The sequence below is a fragment of the Anticarsia gemmatalis genome, chromosome 5, assembly GCF_050436995.1.
Source record: "Anticarsia gemmatalis isolate Benzon Research Colony breed Stoneville strain chromosome 5, ilAntGemm2 primary, whole genome shotgun sequence".
NCBI classification, from domain to species: domain Eukaryota; kingdom Metazoa; phylum Arthropoda; class Insecta; order Lepidoptera; family Erebidae; genus Anticarsia; species Anticarsia gemmatalis.
In genome coordinates, this window is record NC_134749.1 from 4,597,803 (window position 1) to 4,624,254 (window position 26,452).

Genomic DNA, 26,452 nt, shown 5'->3' on the forward strand with positions numbered 1-26,452 from the left:
ATCATAACAACCGTTTCAAAATTTGTAACGTATAGGTACAAATATTTAAAAGACTCAACAGTTTAACCGCTAAAGCTACCTGGAACAACAGCTTAAATGCTGCGAAAATATCACTAACCACTTTAAAAATACATCTTTTTCTAACAATCTTCGTTTTTTTGTTATCTTGCCATTTTTGCGTTCCGTTACTAAAATATGTCTAGATCTTGTAGAGGTTCAGGCTTACTTTGTATGCAATAAAATTGCAATGACAATGGTAATTTTAATGAATTAGAAGCATAATTGCATAGTTACGAACGTAGTCGTTATACAATTATTGTAGCTACATAAACGCATGCTCAGAGCATGGTATGATAATACAACTGAACTATGTAGTACGATTAAAAATAATTATTTACTTCTGGGTATGGCATAAAACATTATACGATGTGATGCAATGTAACATAAGTACAATACTTTATACAACTTTTTGATCGGTATTTTTTATTTCCTTTTCAGAAAATTAAATGTTAAGTTCTTGGTGATTTACGCTTTTCTTGTGCCGAGGACTGCATACATGCTATATGCGGAGCGGATTATCTGAAAATATAAAGAAAATACATGTTTTTCTTTTTACTTGCTTAGGTAATTTCACTGTGATATTTCTGTGCGATCATATCCATCAGTAGAAAATATTTCCACTTTTATTAAGCAGTTGCGTGTATATTACGCTTCAACTTTTACAAAACCAACCTTTCCAAATCAGAAAACCTAATATGACTTTTTCTTTGCCTTCTTTTTATGCTCGTTTTTTTAATAATTTAGGTATCCTGTATCTATTTGTTCAACAATCCATACTTAATATTATAAATGCGAAAGTAACTCTGTCTGTCTGTTACTCAATCACGCCTAAACTACTGAACCAATTTGCATGAAATTTGGTATGGAGATATTTTGATCTCCGAGAAAGGACATAGGCTACTTTTTACCTCGGGAAAATGACGCATTCCCGGATGAGTCAAAGATGAGTGATGAGTAAAAGCTATTTAATTATAAATTACCGATACAAAAGTGCTTAGTGATAATGGCACTATGCCTGACACTTTAGGCGCCAGTGTTCGTGACCAGCGCTGCATCGCGATCAGTAGCAGTCGACGAAACTTCGGAGATACCGACACCCAGTCACTCAGATATACAGAGTTTACGATTGATTGACTCTAGAACAAGAGACACAATAATTCATAAGTAAAATACTTACTAAGAGGAAATCGAATTCAGAACCCGGTATATTATTTGGAGCAAATTACAATTGTAGTTTCAAAGTAGCAGTATAATGATGCTATAAGCTACAATAGCGCGAATCTCTACAGTCGGTACTGTCGAGTATCGAAAGTTTGACATTTAAAATGTTCTGCTAAAATAGTTATAGTAGGCACTAATCAGATTTTCATACAAAATTTCTTCATAATAGCTAGCCGTTTGTCGATAGTGGTAGGAAATCATGCTACTGTTGTACTACATTTAGCTACCGATGAGTGATATAAAAATTACAACATTATTTCCAGAGGTTTAGTTTGTTCAAAGAAGTTAAGCTATAAAATTGCGTAGTTGAATCTGACTGAACCTGCTTACCTCGTATTGCACCAAGTTACCGAAATAGCAATAGAGAAATACTTGTGTAGATGTGATTAGTAGTAAAACTACCATAAACATAAACGGAATAGATGCCACGGGAGTCTGTAAATAGAAATAAATTTAGATGAATATACTGTTAAAATACCTTATTAAAAGAATATAATATATGTATGGTCTACTCACAAAACTCATTAAATACACGACCATACACATTATAACAGAAGATGAGAGGAACTCGAAGGACATTATAGGACCGAATACTGTATCAATCTCCTTCGCATACCTGAAACATAAAATACAAATAATTTTTAGTAAGACTAACTATGAAATTGCTTATTCCAATTCGAGTACGGTAGTGTCAATATCTATAGGACCTATCGTTTTAGTTTGTAATACAAATGCAGTTAAAAAGTACTAAACATTCTTCATATCGTGATTATAAAAACTATTACACAAGCCGTGCAGAGCCACCAATACCGCACCTCTTCCGCTCGAACCTTAAAATATGATATTATACATGATAAATCAACATTTTAAGGCAATATAACTTGAAAACACTTACCAAGCAAGTTTTTCAAATCGTTGCACATAATATATGAATCTTTGCTTCAAATCTCCATCACTCTCATCTCTGTATTTGAAATTCTCGGCAGTCGCATGTACGTTTGCGTAGAACAAATGTTCTAAATTGTGCTTGATGATCTTGAGTTGGACTTCCGCCTGCGCGTAGTATGCGGACATCACACAGTCAAATGCCAAATGACCGTACCCTATCCAAAGTAGAGGCACTACTTCGAAAAGCACCGATATTGTGAATCTGTAGGTAATAAAAACGAATGATTAATAAGATTTAGCATCCAATGGACGTTATGTGGTAAAGGATTTTGGACTAAGATAGTGTTGTGTCTAGAGGTAATAAGTCATTAACGTTTCAGCAACATAAAAATACCGGTTTTCGGTTTTAAGTTATAACGTTTTCGTCTCAGTTTAAAAAAAGGCACTTCATTAAACACTTCTTAGATTTCAGAATAGGAATAGGCTGTGTACACACCTAAGTATCATTTTAAACAATTTTAAGCGAGTAACAGAAATATACCGGCCAAGTCCAAGAATCGTGTTTAATTTTTATAAACTTATTGTACAAGCAGAAAGATAATATGTAAATTTTATTTCACTATTTTCTTAATACTTACTTGCTCCAAGTATCGGTATCAAAAGGTACATAAGAAGGCACAGCAGCATTCGCATTCTGGTATCGCTTGAAGAAATGTGATGCTGGCCAAAATAGACCAGCAATGGAAACGCTAATGTTTATAATCTTGTACAAGCGCTGCATGCCTCTTTGATTGTTGAGCAGAAGTTCTTCATCCATTGCGCTGTTACCACCAAATATTGGATCTTAAAAATATTAAATTTGTACAATATTTTGCTGTAAACTATTGTGTTCGTCTTGATGGATCGATATTAAATCTAGGACTATGAATGGAAGGTATATTATATGTTCTTGCGACGTATGAAAATGTTAACCCTTCATTTTGCGATGAAATGTGTGCTTTGCAACTTGCTTGTTAATGCGTCTGTTCAAATTTACGATGATTTATAATTACTTAGATAATATTAGGTCGGGGAAAAAGTCTTTTACGCATTATAGTATGGATGAACTTGTAATAAAATCTTTTCTCTACACAAAAAAGCTCGATATTTGGGTACCTCACGAGCTCACTGAAAGAAACCTAATGAACCGGGTACTCATTATCCTGAAGCCAAAGAGATTTTATTACAAGTTCATACATATTAGAATGCGAAAAGACCTTTTCCCCGACCTAATATGAAAGGTTACCTTTAATCAGCTTGTTGATTTTGTTGATTCTCGATATTTGTAAGTTGAAAGTCACGATTTTGACGAACAGGTTCATCTGAGGGATCTCTATCAACAAACCATCGAACACCTCCTCCTTGTAGTGACGTCGCTAAAAATATACAATATTATACTAAAATAACAAGTTTAAACTTTGATCAAAAAAGCTTAGCCATTGTAAAAATACTTTAGGATAAATAAAAAGCTAATCAAAGGATACAATGAACAGACAATTTGCTAAAATTAGCAAACCTTTGCCCGTCTACTTAGTACTATTTTTCAAAGTCTATTATATGAGAATACGATTGAACGGTATCTAAGCAATTAGTTATCAAGTATACACGTTCTAGAACAGGTTAGAATGTTCTATACGTTTGTCTGTTAAATACTGAAAGTAAGTAGGTATGTGTAGATACGAGAAATCTGACCTTTGGCTTTCTATGCTCGAGTAAATTAGTAAATCAGTCTACCTGCACAAGAAATGCGACATGTTGCAAGTTGTACAGTAAAGCCACAGAACACGCAACAGGCCTGTACATTTGATGGCATATTCTTTTAATCTTATTTGTCGGTTTGTTCAATAATTTGAAATATCCAGCCCAAATCATAATTTTGTATGGTGTTGAAAATGAATCGAATGGTTGGATTTTTCTCTCACGCATTTTGTAGTATCGTATGCAATATTGTTCAATTAACACTGATTGATTGAAGGGACTTTGTGAATGAAGTTGACTTAGAATAAATTAGTAGTTTAATTTGGTACTTTGTACCTACTTATTACATAATTCGCTATAAAGAAGCTAAGCAATTATTAAGTTAAGTGTAGTAGAACAATTATCAAGTTAAGACTATTATTAAAAAGCTGATCGATGGTTGAGGCTTTAAAATAAGTAATATATTAGGGATCCTTACCCTGGTTTGCTTAGCACAGCAGAATAAAAGGTTATTTTCTTAATAATTTTGTTGAGACGTAGGAATACAGATATCTAAGAATTAAGGGCAAGAAAAGACACATTATTTTTGTAAGGTAATTTTATTGTGCCTAGAACTAAATTTTGGTGTGAACTAAACTGATTTTACCTCAGGCTTTTACTATCTCTTCGTACTCAAATAGTGTACATGCTTTACGCAGAACGGAATACCTAGAAAAAAAAAGAAGAAAAAAAAAAGGTTTCGATTCCATCCGGGCTTTCAACCTGAAACTGCTACGCAACAGTAGCTACGACAGTAGAAGCTGTAAAATATCCACGATAATAATTCCTGTATAATATAAGAAACTAGCTGACCCGCGCAACTTCGCTTGCGTCACTTAGAGAGAGTAGTTAAAAAAAATTCCATTAACATTTTTCAATGGTACTCTGCTCCTATGGTTCGTAGCGTGATGATATATAGCCTATAACCTTCCTCGATAAATAGGCTATCTAACACTGAAAGAATTTTTCAAATCGGACCAGTAGTTCCTGAGATTAGCGCGTTCAAACAAACAAACAAACTCTTCAGCTTTATAATATTAGTATAGATTTCAATTCAATGAACTCTAGTGCGGTTCTCAACAGTCGGGACTGTCGAGTATCGAAAGTCTGACATTTAAAATGTACTGCCAAACTAGTTCCTGCGACGCCCGCTAGAGGCGCTCGTCAGATTTTCATACAATATTTCTCGATAGTTAGCCGGTTGCCGCTGGTCGATAGTACGAGAGATCGAGCTGCTCTTACCGTTAACTCATTTATTTCATCCACCTTAGATTGATACCTTGCACAGCAGGTTCAATTGAGGAATCACAATCGGCATGCAGTCGTAAACTTTGCCATGTTGTTCCGCCTCTGGAATTAATAAAACAGAAATCTAATAGTTCGACGTTACAAAATACTAGAGCTACCTATTTGCCGTGTTCCTCATTAACATATGTAACGACATATTCATCGCGTATTACGGTCACTAAACATTCTGCTATACTGCACTGGGCCGCAATCTATAGCGAATTTATTAGGGGCTACCTTGCGACCACGACTTGTGTAATCTCTGCCAAATCGGTAAGTCAAAGAAAGGTTTAGATGCAATAATATCATGTAATATTAATAATAAGAAATTAAACCCGATATCTAAAGAGTTTTGAAAATAAGTGGACAGTCCTGATGCTTTATTTTATATTAGAAGTATGGGATCCAGGGAAAATTCTGCTAATTATAACTTTGAAGACCAGGGACATTTAAATTGATTTTTATTGATAGTTTTATTGTTGCCGGTAGGTAGGTACCTGCCTGTACAAAGAATACTAAATATTGTAAAATAAAAGTTAGAGTGACGAGAATCGCGAAAGCGATTTCTAACGGTTTTTCTTCTTGCTCAATATTTTATAAGCAACTCCAACGAGTATTTTAAGAACCATTGAGAACGAATCAGACGGCTGTACTTTGGTTCACTCGTATTGTGTAATACTAACGTAACTTAGGAAATGATCACCGAGTAGTTAGTAATTAATTTCTGGACAATTTGATGAGGACATTACGCAGAATAATTAATCAGGCGTTTAAACGAGTACGTATAAGTAACAATTAGTAATTTTTGATCAAACAATTAGCATGAATTCGGTAATATAGTATCATCCGTACCAAAAGGCATAATTAAAAATATATCTGATTACTAGTTACACATTTCCTAAAAGGAACTTGTAAGTAATTAGATTAGTCTTGTACTGACCATCTGCGATATTTCGCTTCACAACATGAGTGCGGATAAAATTCAGCCTTTTGACTCCTTTTCCGTAGTGTACAAAGTTCTGGTTTGGGCCGGATACTTCAAACTTTTGACCAAACCGCAGAACAGATTCAAACAGATTTGTCACCAGATTTACAGAACGTTTGCGTTCTTGGTCGCTATTGGGTATAATGTTCAACATATCATGTTTATAATACAGGTTGGTTTTACGTACCTTTTAAGGTCAGATTCGTCGTTATCAAAGTCCAAATTTAACTTGGTTTCGATGCGTATTTGCTGATAGAAATAAAGCTACTTCAGAGCCAATATTCGTATTCTGTTGATTATCTAATAAGCAAATACAATTGTAACTTCACAAAGTTTGAATAGGTAGCCAAAATATACTAAGAGTCGGCCAGCGCTATCTATCTGCTTTCAAGACCATTATCTCAAAAAGTTTTGTTCGGTATTCTTTACCTAATGTGCACTTTTGATTAACCTTTGTATTTTCCAGATGCGTGATCATCTGGACGACGTATTCGACTGCCTCATGATAGAGATCCCACAGTTAAACTTACTTGTGAAGTATTTAACATTGAACCTGCAAGTTACAAGGATTGATAAGATCAACAAACTTATAAACGGTAGCCTTTTTTACTTTTGTGAACACAAACCAATTTTTACTTGAGGCTCAGTACTTTTGCCCATTTTTTTATTTACAGAAGTTACCAACGTTTTTCTTCTAGACAATATGACCAAAGACCTTACCAAATTAAATTTAAACCGCAAACTTACAGACAAACTACTTTTATGTCCGGGCTTCTTAGTTCTTTACTTATGAACCGATTTAAACAATTATTTTACCTAAGGTGACTTCGCTTTATTGATTTACGTATTGTTTTCAGATCCAATTTTCTGCGCAGACGGCAAAAAAGACGAAGAACTACTACTAACTAATATAAGCTTTATGCATCGTCTATCTAAACTCATAATCGTAGGTGTTTCTGTATCGGCATTGTTCTGGCCGACCTCGCACTTTGTGAGGCGGTACCAGGACGAAACCGCCGTGGTGCCTATCTATGTACCTTTTGATACAGATACTTGGGGCAAGTGAGTATATAAATAAATATTTTTTAATTGTTAATAAATAAAAATTTTGAAAATACGAAAAGATTCCTTGCTACTCTGTCATCAACCGATTCGTTGCTAGAGATTTGATCTTTGATTGTACTATCACGAAGGACAAATAAAAAGCACCCTAACATTAGGGTGATAAAAAAAGCTTACGAACTTGAGTAACTTCGCTAGAACTTACTCTTCTATTCCAATGAAAATTTGACTAAGAATTTTTAATTTTTACACTCGGTACATTCGGCCAGAGAGCGTTTGACATATTCTAACTTGTTGTAGAAAATTATTAATTTAAATACGCCAGGGGCGCTGATCTGTTTTTCATTCAAAACGTATAACGCTGACTTACCATATTATGTTATTAACAGATACTCCATATCAGTGATGTTCGAAGTGGTTCCTTTAATCTGGGTTGGATACGGTCACATAGCCCTCGACTTCGTGGTGTCTACCTACTACGCGCAGGCCGAAGTACAAATGAAGATCATCAAGTACAATTTAGAACATTTGTTCGATGCTAACGTGTATACAAGTGAAGAAAGTTTTCGATACAGGGATGAGATTGATGAAGATTTAAAGAAGCGATTTGTATATTACGTGCAGCGTTTTGAAACTCTCGCGTGGTATGTATAGCATTACTGTTTTTTTTATTAAGTAACTAATACAACTTTGAGTAAGTGGTAGATATCCACAAAGCTATGAATGGATATAGTGACGGCTCGTTTAATTTTTTTTATCGAGTGGCCCGGTCAACAATGGGTAAGTCATAGTGCTATTTAGTCGGTAATGAAGTGTTAAATATTTCATGAAAACTACTATCAAAATATATATGTTCTCTTTGTAGTCAATATTCTTCTGAAGGTGGTTAAAACCGGTGTTAAAAATAAAATATTGCAGCTCTTGACTTACCCTCAGCGACTTACCCTTAGCGTTAAAACTTATATAAAAAAAAACGCTATTGAATAGATAAACTACCGATAAATGTACTCAGAAACCGGGGGTTAGTGGTTTTATACTATGACTGAGTATGCTTATTTATTTTAGTGCTTTGATGTCTAAACTATTAAAATAATTTTCAGGTATACCAAAGAGATAGATGAAATATTTAATCCCGCTATGTCGTTTCAATTCTTTACATCGTCCATGTCCTTGTGTATGGTCGTCTATCGGTTGAGTTCCGTAAGTAAATGTATGAAATGTGGGTTAGCTTCATTATCCTGCATATAATTACCCATTTTTTCTTCCTTTTTCATCAGACTCCAGTGGGTACCGTACCGTTTGTGTTTTTAATCGTCTTGATACTTATCTACTCAACACAAGTATTTCTCTACTGTTATTTCGGAAACTTAGTACAATATGAGGTAAGAAATATTTCATACTTGTAAAAAAATATGTGCTTACTGAGTGACTACTTTTGAGAACAATTCAAAGTTCCTTTACTATGCTTTCCTTTATCGCTAAGATCAAGTAAATAAAATATTTTATATTTTACTGCATAACTTCAAGTAAGTGGTGAAACCCTCAAATAATGTATCAGGAGGTGAAACCCTGCACTACCTTTTTACTGTTCTTTTCAAAATTGTCTTGTGTGTTACAGAGCCAGTCACTACTAGACTCGGTATATCTGAGTGACTGGGTGTCGGTATCTCCGAAGTTTCGTCGACTGCTACTGATCGCGATGCAGCGCTGGTCACGAACACTGGCTCCTAGAATCGCCGGCATCATACCGTTGTCTCTCAACACTTTTGTATCGGTAATGGACACGTTAAATTATTTAATTAACATACATAAAATTACGCTTTCTTCCTATAAGGGACAAGTATGTTTGTAAAACTCCCCGCGACACAAGAGCAATTCTTAGTGAGGGAAAAAAGAGACCTAGGAACGCCACTTGGTACGATCCTTACAAGGTTTCTTTGCTTTGTTAATGATCAGCTTGTCATTACAAGACTGCTGGTTACGGTTTTACTATTTAATTGAATGTAGTAAAAATACTTTCATGATGGCGATGATGAGTCTGTATTCGAAGATCCTTGTTGTTTTTTTAATTTGAACTACTGGGTTATAGAATATTGATATTTTTTCAGATTCTCAAATCTGCGTATAGTTTGTACGCTGTATTAGGGACAAGGAACTAAGGATCAAGTGTTCGAACCCACTGCGCACATTATAATAATAGAAAAAATTGAAAATAAAGACATTAGCAACCATATTCTTTTTGCTTCATTTCCCTTCTTTCTTCAGTTTTGGTATAGCAAGCGAGCAACCTGATGGTAAAGTTGTTAAAGCCAATTAAATACTGATTTTTGTGTGTCTAACTTACCAGATTATTTGCTCTTACTTACTTTATCTTAATTTTCTTCCTATTGAACTTGTAATTTATAATTCTCAAGTCGTTTTTAAGCGATTTAACACTAATCTATCTAAACAATACATCGAAAGTAGGAACACATTAACCCGTACAGAAAAAATCAACTTACACCGGGGATAGTTTCGCGAGCTCTAAAATTTCCATTTGGTTGCGACGTTTAAGACCATTCAATGGGGCCATTGTACTGGCTCCATTGTGTTTTTCTATTGACCAACGGCTCATACGAGCAATGGCCGTTCTGTTCATGGATTTCAATTACTGTAGCAACGTTGTAACTGAAATTGCTGGATAAGTTATTTTAATAGAGCCGGTTGGGGCTCTAACGGCCTGAATTACTTTTAACTTTGATTGGATAGCTTTCCATTCACGTTTTTGAGTATTGCTCTGAATGTGCGTAGCGCTTTTATTTGCCATTCGACGTTTAATTTGATATGGCTGGCATCTGGAGTTTATCACAGCAGTTAGAAATTTTCTCACTATAAATAATAATATATGTTTTCGAATAGAATGTTTGGTTTATCAATTTCTGGTTCAATTCAACACATGTATGCTCTAAGTAAAAAATTAGGCAATTGTCCATAGACTAAATGACGCATATAAAGAAAAAATCGACTACATCTAATTTAAAAATGATATATCACAGCTAATTTATCAGCGATACTGTTTAAGGCAATCATATACTTACGGTAGTTCAAAACATTCTTCTTACCACGTTTATTAACTTAATCACCACCAAGCAATTCAATAATACGAGAATCAAATCTCAATATCTCGTCAATTGATTCTTGACATCACAATCCAATATTGCAAATTAATCTATTAACATTGTTGTACGCACAATATGCCGTGACTGAATTACTTAATGATGTATGTAAGTATGTACTGGCATCTAATTAATTATTAATGTTACATAGTAACCTAATCTCGTTATACGAGGTAATTAGTACCTCGTATCTGATTGTTGATGACAACCCGTCTAATAGTTAACTTGATTAATATTATGTGATCGTGTCTCGTTCGATCACAAAAATATGATGTGATTAGTTTCGATACAGTAATTATAGCTGAGATACCTCAATGTAATGATACAGACGGAGTCAGAAGTTGATGAAAAGGTGACACGAGTGGCTTAAGAATGGTCATAAATTGCTTCGCCGATGGTGAATGAAAAAAAGACCTAAAATTTGAATACTTAGGTACAGGATTAAGTTTAACGTGGATCAATTTTTTTAAAGGTACAATTAAATGTTTCGAGGCCAGGTAATTAAAGTCTTCGCAACTTAACATTTAAAAAAGGTCTACCGAAATATTTGCAATTTATATTTTTTTCTAAAACACAAATATCTGTGTGATCTACACAGATGTTAGTGTTTAATCATAATCAAAACAAATGATGTATAAGTTTCAGTAGCTACTTGAAGCATAATTTCTTTTATGATATTTCCTTTAATTGTTTTACACTACAACATACATAGGTAATATAATATGCTTACTTGTATACCGAACAGTGCACCTCAAACTCTCTCAGTTGACAGTAGACCAATCCATTTATCAAGTGCATGACATGTTGATGCTCCTCAAACGGAACACAATGTTCCTTTGCTGACAATTACGCCAAGAAGATGAGAGATAGCGATTACTTGTGTTGTGTAGTCAATCCATTTACGTATCAACACAGTGTACGAGCTGAAATGTTAGAGAACCATCTCTGAACAAAAGTTATCACCAACTATTATCCCAATAACAGGTGTGGAATTACTCTCAAATTAGCAGGAGTTTATGTATTTTTGTATAGTTACTGGCTGAAATATATGTAGGTTATAAACTTCGCGTCATTAAAAAGAAGTTTCAGTAGGTACCTAGATTCTCTACTAGGTACTATCGACTACCGACAACCGGGTAGCTATCGACATTTTGACATTTACAATAGTAGAGAATCGAGCTACTGTAGCTCAATTCTCTACTACTATCGACTACCGACAACCGACCTGTCATCGAGAAATTTTGTATGAAAATCTGATTAGCGCATCGGACGGGTGTCGTAGGAAACATTTTGGCAGTACATTCTAAATGTCAAAATTTTGATAGCTAGCCGGTTGTCGGTAGTCGATAGTGGTAGAGAATCGAGGTACAGGATTGAATTATTAACGCTTAAGTTCACCTTTTCAGGATTGTATATTGCTGATATGATCATATACAATCAAGAAGTGTACTTGAGGTTTGGCTTTTAAAGTGATTTTACCTTTTGCCCACTAAATAATACGACGGGTATTGCATAAAAGCGGAAATACGAATTTTCTTGCCAAGTGATAGCAGTACAAGTGCAATACACAGAACTAAATGATCGCGTTATGAAAGCTAGTTCACTGTACTGTAAGTACACTGTAGTGAAGTAAGATGCGTATCTCCCAGCCTCTTCGCACCGACGTGGGAGACAGTTGCTTATTGATGACGATCCTGAAATATAGCCTATCTGAACATACTCTTGATTTAATTTAGTTTGTTAGTACATAGACTTGCGACGACATGATTTACTAAAGTTAACTGATATGATCTTGTATGAACTTTTCATGGACAATCTACGAAAGAACCAAGTTAATTACAAATATTGACGAATAAAATAATCTCCAAAATTGTGAGATAGACCTCACAATTTTGGAGTTTTAGTTTTAGTAGTCATTCTTGGAATCAATAAACTTTTTGTAGTCCTAACAAATCATTTGACAGCAGTAGGGCACTCAATCAGGCTAAGGAAAAGACAAATTAGTTATGTTACGTACGTATCTATAGCAAATATTGCGCATAGCTTGATCAACAAGTTATAGATTTAAGGTAAACATATTAATTGTAATTTTAAGACATTATTTTTACACAATCCTTCGTTTTGAATTTACGAAAACATTAGAATCTCCTTGCACTCGATCACATGCCGTAAACAAGAATATACGTACCTACACTTGATATATCTCTCGTTGCATCAAGCAAGACGTTGCCGTAACACTATATCATACTTTAAATCAATATCTCGCCTATTGTTCAGTTCACAACACATATAATATGTGAGCAGTAAATCTTATGTGTCTGTTGAAAGCCTGGCTTTAGATTAGGAAGCGTTATTGAGCCGTACATCTTGTGGGGATGTAGACGACGAACACCTCTTTGCCTGGGTGCAGGACAATTTGATGGTAGATGTTCTATGTTATTAACTTCAGTTTAGAATTGTAAACTTACTGCTCCTTAAGTATAAGTTTAAAAACTTATGTGGCTTCTGAGGGTGAGAAAATTAGGAAGAAAGTTTTATAGATTTCTATTTATAATAAGTCACCCTAATTGCTGTTCAAAAACTAGGTAAATTTCTTATAATCGAGGAAAAAGGTGACTTTTTCAATATGAATTCACAAGTAACAACACCGATCAATGAGTGTTTTCATACAATGATATTTGGAGAACAATCGCCAGTCCACGTTAGAACACAATCGCATCAACATCAGTGTATTAGGGCCCACTGTCGCTCCAGCTCTCTGAATAAATGATTAGAATTTGACAAAACAGTTTGTCAAATATGCAAAGATCCCCAATGGGACATGTTCCACTAAGCTCCCGTATCTGTACAGTCACTTCATATTTTGCATTTCAAATTCAAAATTACTAACTCGCACAATTTAGTGTACATACATTTGCAACGTTTCAATATTATGAATACAGTTTCACGTATCGCTGGGCTTTAATAACATTGTTTACTTGCATTTGTGAAATGCTCGAGTGAATGCACGCTGCTGGAAAATGAATGAAAGTTGCGACATTTTTTGTGAACGCACCTATTTTTATGCATTGTATAAAAACTTTGAATTAAGAAAATATAATAATATTGGTGTTGTTGGTGTTGCTTTTCATATTTTAGAATCTTTCATTATTATTATTAAACACTTGACAACCTGGTTTTGATACCACTTTTAAGTTAATATGAAGGAGCACAATATGGATGGCAATAAAATGTTTCTTGTCTTTAAAAACTAAACCATCCGACTCGGCCAAAGATTTAGCAATTCAATCTCGACAGATACAATTTAAAAAATATGCTCCCGGAGGCAGCAAATAAAAAAAGCAAGCCATAACTTCTAACGTCGGAGGCGTGAACCTTCGCACCCATGTGCCATGAAATTATTAATTCCGTATTCCGTAATAACGGTGCGACACATTGGCGACCGCGACAATTGAATGAGCGGCGACCGGACGAAGCGCGTTCGGCCGACCAATCCATTATGCAGATTGCTGGTCCGATTGCGGCATTGTCGTTGGCTCGCTTCGCCAGAATTACGTACCACGTACCATGCAAGCCTGCAAGCCTACGACCCTGTGCTCCCGCGATCCATTTTATGGATATTGCGCCCTGGATTAACGATTGATTGATGGCTTGCACAGAAAAGCTGATTCCACTTGTTTTGTTTTCAGTCGCTGCGGATTAATAGACACGTACAGGACTTCAAATTAGATGCTGGGAGCTGACGTTGCAAATTGCAGCCATCAGTTTAGCCAGTGCGAAAACTTGCACTTATTAACTGTAACTTTATTTGAACATTGCGTTGTTTTGGAAAATACAGACGCAACACAACACAACCAAAAATAAACAGAGACGAATAAAGAATATTATTGAGCTTTTCGAATAAATACTACCCACTATACCTTTTATTCTATAAATACAAAATCTACTACAATATTCAAAACATCTCATAATATAAATGAACGTGTCTACATCACTCCCACTCTCGCCTATAAATTGATGAGGTCTGAACTTAGAAAATAATTCCCGATAACCTGTGCACTTTAGTATAAACGTGGGCATGCCCGTCCGGTTTGACGGATCGGGTGAACGGGCGAGCGGATGGGCAAGCGGACGGGCGAGTGAGCGGTCGAGCAGGCGGTCGAGCGAGTAGGCAGGTTGCGGCGCGATCTCGTCGAGTGCTCAGTACTTCGCCCAATCCCTACGGATTTAGTTTACCCGATGCTTCGGCTCCACTTCATCCCCGACCGACGCTGGAAGTCATGAATACATAATTATTTCTCGGCTATTAATATTTTTACCCGCCCCCGTGGCGTTGATTGCCTTTTGAATTTATTACTAACCCCGCGATAGGCCATTTTCGTATTTATTAAGACCACCTGCCATGCCCGCGGTGCGCACCTCTCTGAGTGAATTATGAGCCAACGGATTTTGCTAATAGAATATTTTATTTCGCCAGTCTCTCTGTGGCTAAGCGGATTTATTTTCGCGAATATTGTACAGAAAGTATGGAACGAGTTTTGGGATAGATACGATGTTAAGTCCATGCGTACCCAGGATAAAATACTTCATAAGTTTATATGCCTGATTTCAAAATGGCATATTTAGTGATGAAATCATCTCTTTGTAAATATTTTAAAATTAACATTCTAAATACCATGATGAAATTACCTACGATAATAATTATTTATTGAAAACTATACGAAAGGAAATCTTTCTGAGCCCGTTGATGGGTTGACGCAAAAATAAAAAGTAATTTTCAGACTAAGTACATCTAACTCAGAGACTTATAAAAGTTAGTAAATTGACTTTCTCAACAACTTACAGTACTCCTATATTAGTTATAGTACTTTGTTTGAATTTCAAGTTTACCTAATGCCTAGACAGTATTATATAAACCTGTAGCGAGTAACACAGTATTTTTCAGAAATTATTTGAATGTCAAAGTTGATAAACTACACATATTTCTTAAAAAATTGTTTGCTTGCCTTTGTGCCTTTCCTAACACGGATCTTACCCAAACTATATCTACCATTTTCGATGCTTTCGCAATGCAAAAGCATTAAGAAAACTTACAGCAGTTACTATTTCTTATCCATCCTTGCTAACCAATAACTGTTTAAATGCCCTTGTAAAGCTGACACTTATCTAAACCATCACAGACACAAAAACCTTAGTCATTTCGTTCTGATACCAAACGACAGTTGGTTATTATAGGTATAACCAATTATTCAATCATTACTAACAACCAATAAGCGAGTATCATAACAATAAATTCACGTAGAGTAGTTGAACGCACACGGTGCATTTCGCTCTAAGCTTGCAATATCAATTTTCACTTCGGTACATACTAATATTGGGCAATGGAACTGATTGCAAAGTGTTCACAGTTGATAAACAGTGCATATGCAAATGTTTGTGGATTGCTCTCATTAACGGAATGAGGTCGCGATACTGCTAACTGTTTTGCTCGGTACTAGAGCCTGCAAATGGACAAAGAACCTATTTAGCTTTCGAAAAGAGGACCACAAAAGCGTGGCGAAAGTTTTGAATGATGAGTGTTTTCTCAAATGTAGAGTAGATCTATATGGATTATTTTGAAATCTTTTTGGTAATGTCCGTTGATGAGTAATTAATACATCAGCGGTGATTTCCATTTAGCTTTCAAAGCTAAAAAAATATTTAATGTTTGAACATCACGGTATGAGAAAGCAAAACAAGATCGCAAAAAGATACTAACAATTACCGCATTAACCCACATACAACTCAATCTAATACCCCATTAAAAAACAACTCCAAAAAGCAAAGAGCACTCGTAGCTCAAAGATCACACACAGTTTACAATCGAGACCCACCTAGCGGAAGCTCACAATAGGTTAAAATCCACTCTGCATATCCCTTAATTCCCTTGATATACAGGTACTTTCAGCGTTTCATGTTTAATTAGGCGCGAACAAATACGTGCGCTGAACAAATGGCCTGCGGACTCGCTCCTTTGTCCTTTGTGATGGATTTCACAAGTTTCTTGCGCGAACGACTTTGAGACCGCTAGCCGGCAAAACGGTTTAATTTTAATAATTCAATGTAAAAGGTGCGTCTTTCGTTAACGTTCTTGTAGAATAGAACAAAGTAATTATAGTGGTTTTAACAAAGGCTCGCTTTGTTTTAGTTACCGTTGATTCGGGTTAACAAGGTTATGTACCAACATGTTTCTGGAGAATTAGAACGAATCTGCTGAAACAATAGGAATACTAAAAATTCCTTCGCGATTTTAAGACATCATTTATCTTCATAGCTTACCGTAGTCTAAAAAAACCCAATAGGTTTAGATAATTGATAATTATTAGCAGGGATAGTCGAACAATTTAAGTTTCGATCCCTAGGTAATACGCCAATGACTTTTCAAAGCAAAAACTCCAACCCGCACTTGGTCAGCGTGGTAACTTGAAGCTCAACCCCTCCCCTGTTCGAGAGGAGCCCCTTGCCCATCAGTGACGATTTTTCCCATGACCGCCATGGGATAAAAAAAGTATTCAAACTAAAATACTACACTTTAGTTTCTAAATAGAACAAATATTTGTTCTGCTTTCACAGTAAACAGTATCAAATAACGTTACGCTGCACTCTATGTGGAATGTTTTGCTTCAACAAACGAAATCTTCCTAATTACAATAATAGGAATGCAAATTTAATTAGTGCGGAAGTGGCGAACTAATTTCTAATTAGCTACGGGTTTGTTACCTACTAAATAACAATAGTGTATTATATTAATGATGCGTATTATGTGTGATAATGTGCTCAGATAACTATACGACAATAATCAATTTCGCTTGCGTGAATATAGTCCAGTTCCGTTGGTACTAATTAAAGAAAGGATGCTATAGGAACTCATTTCCTATTAGGCAATTAGAAAGCAAATGCGAATAGTATAGCCAGTAATCTATGGTAATAACGATTTCAAATAAAAACATTTTTGGTACCTACGGAAGGTACAATTTTTTTATTTCTACACAAATTATGTTTAATTGTCAAATCAAAATCAAATCAAATCATTTATTGGTGTGATTTGATTTGATTTGATTTATATTTCGATTTTGGATTTAACTCCATGCATGTATTGGGTACGCCATCGGTTAAAATCATTCTATGACCAAAGCACACATTCGTTTTGATTAGGTGTAAGTTAAACTAAAATGGTATAACAAGTCTTGACGTAATAAAAATAATAAAAATGTAAAAGGTACGTACCAAGTCATTAAGACTGGTCCTTTATTAAAACGGTTGAATTTATTCAACTGTTATTTGCAGTTTGGATTTCATTTAGTGTTCTGCTTATTTAGGTCTCAGTTCATTTATCAGAAACGTGCCGCTTGTAACGACTACGATTAACTGTCGACCATTTGTTAAGAATATTAATTTTTTGCTAATTATTCGATAGATTTAGAAAAGTGAATGTATGTTATTTTAGTAAGTTAACTTCACCCGTCTCAAGATTCCGTATACTTAGTAGATACTATAGACTACAGTATCTAGAGATTGACATTTAAATTGTACTGTAAAAATAGTTTCTACCATGCCCGGTACTGGCGCTAATTATTTTTTTATAAAAGAAATCTCGGTAGCTAGCCGGCTGTCGATTGTAGATCGTGGTCGAGAACTGTTATACTGCACCGTCCGAAACCATCACTCATTCGGGAGAAGACAGTCGTAATTTTAGAGTAAATAAAAACCATACCCACATGCGACAAAAATTCAAAACGCGTGAAAAAATCTAATCAGATTGGTCATGCATTTAGTTTATTCCAAATAACTGTTTTAAAAAAAGAAATTGAAGAAGTTGCCAGTTTGAATTTTGTGTCTTAAGACACTACGACCTTTTTTGTTTCACATTAACACAGTATCAGCTAATTTAGTCTCACAGCCGCCGCCAAAGGCTTCACACGTTATAATTTATGAAGCGTCCCATTATGTGTTGCTTAAATAATTAACAAGCGAGGCACTTCGTCACTTTATCGGCTTATTCTTCACTTGATAGACGACTTAGTCAACTTGGCAAACTCAGACTTGCTAGTGAAATTTTAAAGCTGTACAATGGACAATGATTAATAGTATTATATTTGTGCTCTCTGTCATATTTTCAAGGGAATAATTAGTTTTTGTATATTTTACTAGCTGACCCGCGCAACTTCGCTTGCGTCACATAAGAGAGAATGGGTCAAAATTTTCCCCGTTTTTGTAACATTTTTCGTTGCTACTCCGCTCCTATTAGTCGTAGCGTGATGGAATATAGCCTATAGCCTTCCTCGATAAATGGACTATCTAACACTGAAAGAATTTTACAAATCGGACCAGTAGTTCCCGAGATTAGCGCGTTCAAACAAACAAACAAACAAACAAACAAACAATCAAACAAACAAACAAACTCTTCAGCTTTATAATATTAGTATAGATAAGTTCAGTTAATATATACCTTTAAGTCTATAAAACACACACCGATCCGAATATTTCTGTATTTAACATAATTTTTATAATTACAGTTTATGAAATAAAGCATCATGCGAATGAATCTATACATAAATATTTTTACTCAAACGAAACCTATTTTCATCTCAATAGTAGATAAAAATATTTATACCTCTTAACATTTTTCTCAGAATCTTTTAAGGGAAACCAGCAGAAATCGCAAAAATTCTAGTGATTCTAGTTTCATAACGTTCTTGTCTATCTTCGCTCTACAATTCAAGTTAACCTCTCGTAGAGCTTATAAGGCAATTATTCGATGCAAATACTCAATAGAAACCATATCCGATTAGGCTCAATTTTCGATCTGCACATAACAGGGGATATCGGGGAACTCTCAGACGTGCAATTGGAGAGGCCTGTGTTCAGCAATAGACCGTTAACCTTCATATACGAAGACAATTTAGTATGTAGATGAACTCGGGTTGCTTGTTAGTTATAATTATGATATTTAATAAATAAATACAAGTTTGTGAAAACGAGAGAGAAAAAGACAGAAAGATGGAGATTGAGAGAGATATTGTTCTTCATATCATTGAGATAGTAAAGTAGTAATCATAATACACAACTTCATCAGGTTCTTAATAAAATCTAGTTTTATTAAGAATTTCGCTGTCTGTTACGTTGAAAGTAAGGTCTAAAGTACGTAACAAATAGAGCAACCTGAATTATTCCAATTCGACACACATTCGTATTCGGTGTGACCAATATCCAAGCCGATTTTTTTTGAAGTTGCCATTTCCCTTATTTTTCTAAGACTAGCAACTACAGGAGGCCAGTTTGAAGATAACAAATTTACGTTAGAGCAAATTTTTGATTAGTCGAAGCAGTACTATCGCAGTAGAAGGTAATGAATGTCCAATTGTAGGTTACATTATGTTTGTATAGGTCTATTCCTGTTTTATTGTTGTACAATTCCATAACGTTGTGATAGACGGTCATAACTAGTTTAGTTTGCACGGCCCGGGTTGAACCCTGTTCTCCCCCGGGCGATACACCTCAAACAGAGCGCTTTGTGAATTTAACTTACGTTTCAAAAGTAAACTGAGTTAATTGAAATATATATTTGAAATAACATGTTTAGCCACGAAGTTTGAAACAGTGTTGTTTTAATGCGTTACCACTGATTTTGTAACGTGTATTATTATAATTGAAATTGTTTTCATATACGAGTCCAGTTTCATGTTTTTGTAGGGAAGAATAACAATAGTTTTGGTAGCCGTTTGTAATTGTGTATTCTCAGTTAGGTGGTAATTAGTTTTATTACGAGCATTTACAATAAAGTTCCAAACTATTAGGAAAGTAAACAAGTTTTTTTTATGGTATTGTTCCTACTCTATTGGTTTAAGTTTAATCACGACGAAAATTATCACAGAGAAATTCAAGGGTGAGGACGATTCCTTGCTAAAAATAATTTCTAGTCAATGCCAAAAAAGTATTAAATACCCTAATTAAAAGCCTAATTAGTAGTTTTCAAACAATATCCCCTCAACTCATATCAACAATACTGAGATACTGAGATTTGCTTTCAACCACTTGATCAACGAATTCAACGATGCATCACGCGGCCAATCCATGCAGAATTGGCCTAACCGGTCAATTGATCGTTGATAATAGTTATAATCTATTCGGTTGTATTCTCATTAGTCGCTCGGCGATTGCACGTCGTCACTCGCCGTGCTATGACCATTTAGTTGCTGCAAATTACTTTATGATGATATAAAGCAATGTGTTTATACGTAGGATAAATTATTACAATGTGTTTGTGAAGAGCTTTAGAATTATTAGTGCTATAACAATATGGAAATTTGAAATATTTATGAGTGAGTTCTTAGTTTGTAATTGAAAAGCGTTGCTTGGAAAACTTTAAGAATAAAAATAAGATTTGCGTCGTCAATTCGAAAGATTGCAATATTGTGCGATTTGACATGATGTATATTAATAGAAGAAGCCGCAAAACAAATAGTTTTTGACGAGTAGTTTACTATAGAAGTTCACTATCTACATACATATATCTAGGTTTTTTTCTGTCAAGTTTTCGGTACTGGGTAAAAAGTACCCGGTGGTCATAGGGAAAAGATGAATCATTTGTCAAATGAAATAAGTTTAGAATTAGTCAACTATCTAAACAAATAAAGTCTTCTTTTCATAATATTTTACTAGTATTAAAGAACAGAAATACGGCTATAAAATAAACAGCAATGTCCATTGTCCGTCCCGTAATAGAAAATGTATGTGACACACTTTAGTATATTAGAAAACAGGTTAAGCCTTCAGTATGGGCCGTCATCACGGAGTTTAAAACTCACTTCATAGTTCGGGAACGGACGGTGATCATAAGCTACGAACATTAACATAAAATTAGACCACATTAAAAGTGTTATAAATTAGATATTTATAATAATTTTATACACACATACACAGACGAAATATCTCGCCTGTTATACTTAAGGGTGTGGGCAGAACTAAGTGTTTTATATACATCCTTATAACGTAATAAAAATATTCTATAAATGCCAGCGTGGAAACTCAAGGTCTAACCCTTCCTTCGTTCGGGAAGAGACCCTTGCCTAGTCGTGGCCATGGGTAACAAAAAAAGGCGAATTGACAAAGAAGTACCCACAATAAATAGATAATATAACCGAACTTCAGCAATTTTAGAACTTTTTAGGCGTGGAGCTTTTTTTTAATTGGTGTCTTACCGGTAACAATGAGGTTTTCAGGAGGAGGAGGAGGTATTAAATTTTCCACGGTTAGTAAACGAAACAATGAATAGTACGTTGACTTTATAACTGTTATTTCCAGCTTTACTAACTTCAAAGACCTTTGGCCGTCTTAATAACAGTCTTACAAAGAATACGGTCCTCTATAAATTGCCTACTACAAACATAGTAACAAGTAGGTCTGTAGTTGTTTGTTTGTAACAGCTAGACACAGGCGACTATATTTCCCTGGAGACTCGTAACATTAGCGTGGTATTGCTTCAAGAGCATCAACACAACACTCATGACTCCTTGATAAGGAACTGACGATACATACATACGAGTACTTAGTATGAATCTAGTACTAGATATTAGTTTAGTTAACTCCCAAATGATTGATGGGCTGTCTACATTGACAATGATTTGGTCATATTTTGTTAAGAGGTTGACAGGTATCAAAATTTTAAACTATCTAACGTCTATCTTTAATCTTATATTATTATTTCGTAAAGAGCAAGAAAGGGTAATACAACTAAAAGAAATTGAGATGACATCGAGTTGTCCCATCCTATTCTTAAGTTCAAACATATTATTGCTAATGACATTCTTGCAAGATTTGATTTGACTCGGAGCTTGTTCAACAACACAAAAATGTTTAGGGAGACAACAACAATTTCCTAAAATAGAAATCTTAAAATCAAAACTAAAACAATCTGCCCCGATACAGTAACAATACATAAATTTATAATCGAACGTCTCTTATTATGTGTTCATTGTTACCAATTCATCGGAGTGAACTCTTTGTGGTAACAAACAATTGGTATATTTCTAACAATGGCCGGAATTGGCCGGCCCGGCTATTTGCGTCGGGTAAACAAGCCTGGAAGCACATCGGACCGGTGCCGTCGACGCTCACTTGGTGCTCCACTCCCAGCCGAAAATTAAAACGGATCTCGCGAACAATGGACCACGACTCACCGATGTGATGTTAATTACGCTAAAAGCTGTATCGGTGACGGCAATTTGTTTAAATGCACAATTTGGTAATGATGCTTTGAGTACACTTGTTCCCAATTATTCAATCAATTTACTCTCCTCCCGGCTCTGTAAAGACACGTAATGTGTTTTCATTTCATTTATTTAACGAAATTGTTTTACAGTTTACTCTGCGGTTCATACCCATTACTTTTTGTACGGCGCAGCTGTTTTCAGTGGCATAAAAGAGACCACTGATGTAGTACTTACGTTTTTGTTTAATTAATCATTATTATGAATTGTTTTAACCTTTCAATATTGTAATATTCCGTGAGTCTGATTGCTATAATTGTGAAGTAATTTTAGTTCTAATATAACATTGCAACTTAGCAAAGGTCATATAGCTTGCACAGCGTACATAAAGCGTTTATATTGAAACATGAACTTCCAAATATCGTATAGCAGATTGAGCCTGAGTAATTGCCATCGAAATCTGACGCTTGTTCGGAATAGGCCCCCGGCTTCGTTCCCAGAAACAAACCGTAGCCACAACTGACCGTGTATTTGTGTTTTGATATCCCTACAATCTATAGAGCTTTTTAACCGACTTAAACGAACAAAAACGTTTTGTAATAAAGCAATACAATATTCTGTGTACAGAGCCGATGAAATGTTCCAACGATACTTCGCAATTCATAATACATACAAGGCTTTATGAAATTGCCAACTTTTCGAATTGTTACTGAATGGAAATATTGAATTTCATAAACTAAATACAGTAGGGGTAGAGCGAAAGCCGGTATAATACCGTATTATAATACACATGTGAAACGTATTGAAACGTTCAGTAGTTTTTGATACTCAATCAGTTATTATGATGTTTGTTATTGAACAATTACTTTAGTTACTGTATTGAATATTCACCTCAGTATTGTGGATTTATTATTACGAGGATATAAAGAAGAGTTCCGCACTGAAACTATAATTTAAAAAATGACGTCACTTTATAAAATGTGTGATATTGCAGGAAACGCACAGTTGCGGGTTAGTTAAGATAAGGTTAGTTTTTGGGGTTTTGTACTCAAAAATTTCGCTGCCTCTCTGTCGGTCATCAGGCTGTATTTCACGAACCATGAAAGTTAGATAGTAAAAGTTTTCGCAGATGATGTATTTTTGTTGATGCATCAACACCAAAAAACCAGAATAAAATTTATCTTTAAGAGGGCTCTCATACAACAAACATGACATTTTATAAATAATAGTACGAACCCTACGTTCAAATCACAATTTACCGATATTTTATGACACTACATGTCATGCGATTTCACATCCACGTTTTAATATGCATACTTATACGGCTCTCATCAGATATAGGTAGATAAGACAACTCAAGCATTCAAGCATACCGAGAAGTCCGAGAACGTTAGCTAATTAATCCTGAATTTGAAACCCTACCACACAATAGGAAATATGCTATAGCGATAATACGAGGGACGATTAATATCCATTATTTGATTAGCCACGGTATATACGTAGAATGGCCTATTAGCCGGTGCATTAGCGTAATTCAGATGATTATTCATGACGACTCAAGTGTATAAGGGAACTCAAACGTAATGTAGCCGTTTTATAATTTGTATGAAAAACGGTTTAATGTTTCGGTTGTGACGTCATACACGCAGGTGATGGATACAGAAATAGGTCACGGTAAAGCCCGTAGGCACATGTAAATTGTACAGTAAATATTTTGTTGTTTCATATTCATTTAGATAAAACATTATCATATAGTAATAATTAATACGAATACACGTATTTATAATCCTGAACATTGCTGTTCAATTTGTAAAATTCGTTTTAATGAACTACCGAACATTACGATTTTTCAATTCTGCGAAATTTTAAAAAACTACATCCCTAATTCCGAGTATAGCCTTTGGAAAAAGATACTTGAATCTTATTTATTTCTCCTTTTAAGTAAAAAACACCATTGATTTACAAAATTTCTCAAACTAAACCGTAGTTTGAGGCTTGAAGCGAGGATCCAAAGATGACTTCTCCTTTTGAGTTAACAGTTTGATACAAAACGATCAGTTTCACCAAAAACACCTGAAATCATAGCAGAGTCAACTTAGGTAGGTATTTAGGAAATCGTACTACCAAATCATTGATATCAGTATCGTATCATGGCGGACACAAAGTGTATAATTATCTCCTAATTATGTTAATATACGAGTAATACATTATTCATGAGACGATGGCTTCAGTGCCGAGATGTCATCGCTATCAATAATCAATTCTCAAGCGATTCTCCAACAATTATTGCGGTTTAATGATTTACAGAAGAAAGGATGTCTAAGCTCCCCTTTACGGCATTGGGGTGCTTCGGGAAATTGATGGTCATTTATATTTGGATATTGCAAGATGGTGTTACGAAATGGAAGGGATTATTTAAGTTGAATAAATAAATTGTTGAACACCGAACAGGAAATCCATGAAAATGTATGTATGGTTGAATGTAGTATACCTATAACCATAATCGTAACAAAACATTTACCAAAAAAATCTGTCCCTTAAATTGTAAAGTAAAACAATTAACATCCCCATTAGAAAGCACGTGTAAACAAACTTATTGTTCAGAATGGCTTTCCATTTACCCGTATTCATGTTTACAATTCAGGCCTATATAAAATTGATAGATTCAAATGCGTTGTTGTATACATATTAGACGTGTACCTACAGACACAAGTTGAAAGGTACGTCTGAAAGCTTAACTAAGCCTCGCAACCTACTCAATGATTCAGAACCGTTAATTGCTTCTTCCAAAACTCGGATGATCCTGAATAAACCTTTTGCTAAAGCTAATGGTTGCTATATTTTATACATACAACCTTGTTTTACGTGAACATAAAGAGATAAATAAAAAATGCCGCGTGTTACCGTCACTTTTATTTCATTTTATTGGCTGTCGATCGTGTGTCGAGTTTACGAGATGTATGCAACTTTTTGTTGATTAGATGAGGTACGAAATGTAACTAGGTAGTGGGTAGAGTATGTAAAATACCTCTTGAAAGACTGCTAGGCTGCTACGTGTATGGTTGTAACTATGTAAATGATAATGAACTTGCTCGCTGGCGCTTTTTCACGCACTTTCAAATTTATTAGTGGTAAGTAACTCAATTTTATATCTGATTACGATAAAAAAAATCTTATTTTATCTGCATTTCGTGGAAGATCACAATATGCCTTACAGGTAGTAACTCACGCCCATATCTTGCCACTCGAAATAACTCGAAAACAAAAACAAATCGTTAACATGCAACAAAAAATCTTTAAAAAGCGCTTATCTTGGCAAAATAAATGCGAATAATATACCGCCTATAAACGGTAGGTGGCGACACGAACAATAAAATACAACATAAACCATTTACACTGAGGCCGGGCAACGCGTTTAAAATTTCGGCCCCCGTCGTAAAACGCGCAATTGAAACGTTTTAATATTGTACGGCGTAAAATTGTGGCCCACTTTTGGTTCAAGCCCTGCTTTAATAACTAATAAAACTATAACTTGTTACTTTGTTATTTATGTCCATTTTTAATAGAAATACCTACCTTCTATACGAAAATCCAATCGCTCAGTTTGATGGTTGTTTGCATATCTCAATGTGGATTTAATTAGCGCAGAAGCGGCGAGCGAATACTGATTAAATATTGGGGTCTAGTCGCTTTTCGTTGGTTTCGTTTACGGACTTCGGTAGACTGTCATCACGCAGGACATAAGACCTTTCATGAGAACGCAAGTAGCG

The 26,452-nt window shown here is 35.1% G+C and overlaps 2 protein-coding genes across 4 annotated transcripts in view; one reads left to right on the forward strand and one right to left on the reverse strand.

The window, feature by feature from the left end:
- Positions 1-466: 466 nt before the first annotated feature.
- Positions 467-26,452, reverse strand: part of LOC142972873 (odorant receptor 4-like) — a 323,505-nt gene continuing 297,519 nt past the window's right edge. Inside the window, exons 1-10 of one of the 3 annotated variants that reach the window (XM_076114254.1) lie at positions 6,405-6,509; positions 5,188-5,295; positions 4,553-4,614; positions 3,455-3,584; positions 2,808-3,012; positions 2,177-2,431; positions 1,798-1,897; positions 1,612-1,716; positions 1,041-1,196; positions 467-579 (exon numbers count right to left, since the gene is read on the reverse strand). In XM_076114254.1, coding sequence (XP_075970369.1) covers positions 526-579; positions 1,041-1,196; positions 1,612-1,716; positions 1,798-1,897; positions 2,177-2,431; positions 2,808-3,012; positions 3,455-3,530 — 951 coding nt within the window. In that variant the 5' untranslated portion in view covers positions 3,531-3,584; positions 4,553-4,614; positions 5,188-5,295; positions 6,405-6,509 and the 3' untranslated portion in view covers positions 467-525. Of the gene's footprint in view, positions 580-1,040; positions 1,197-1,611; positions 1,717-1,797; positions 1,898-2,176; positions 2,432-2,807; positions 3,013-3,454; positions 3,585-4,552; positions 4,745-5,187; positions 5,296-6,404; positions 6,510-26,452 lie in introns of those variants that run through there. The other 2 variants (XM_076114255.1, XM_076114256.1) reach the window with 2 other exon arrangements.
- On the forward strand, positions 6,682-9,438 carry Or88a (Odorant receptor 88a). The gene is made up of 7 exons (XM_076114257.1): positions 6,682-6,813; positions 7,075-7,279; positions 7,669-7,923; positions 8,380-8,479; positions 8,557-8,661; positions 8,898-9,053; positions 9,388-9,438. Exons 1-7 carry the CDS (start codon positions 6,684-6,686, stop codon positions 9,436-9,438), a joined length of 1,002 nt encoding a protein of 333 aa, XP_075970372.1. The 5' UTR covers positions 6,682-6,683.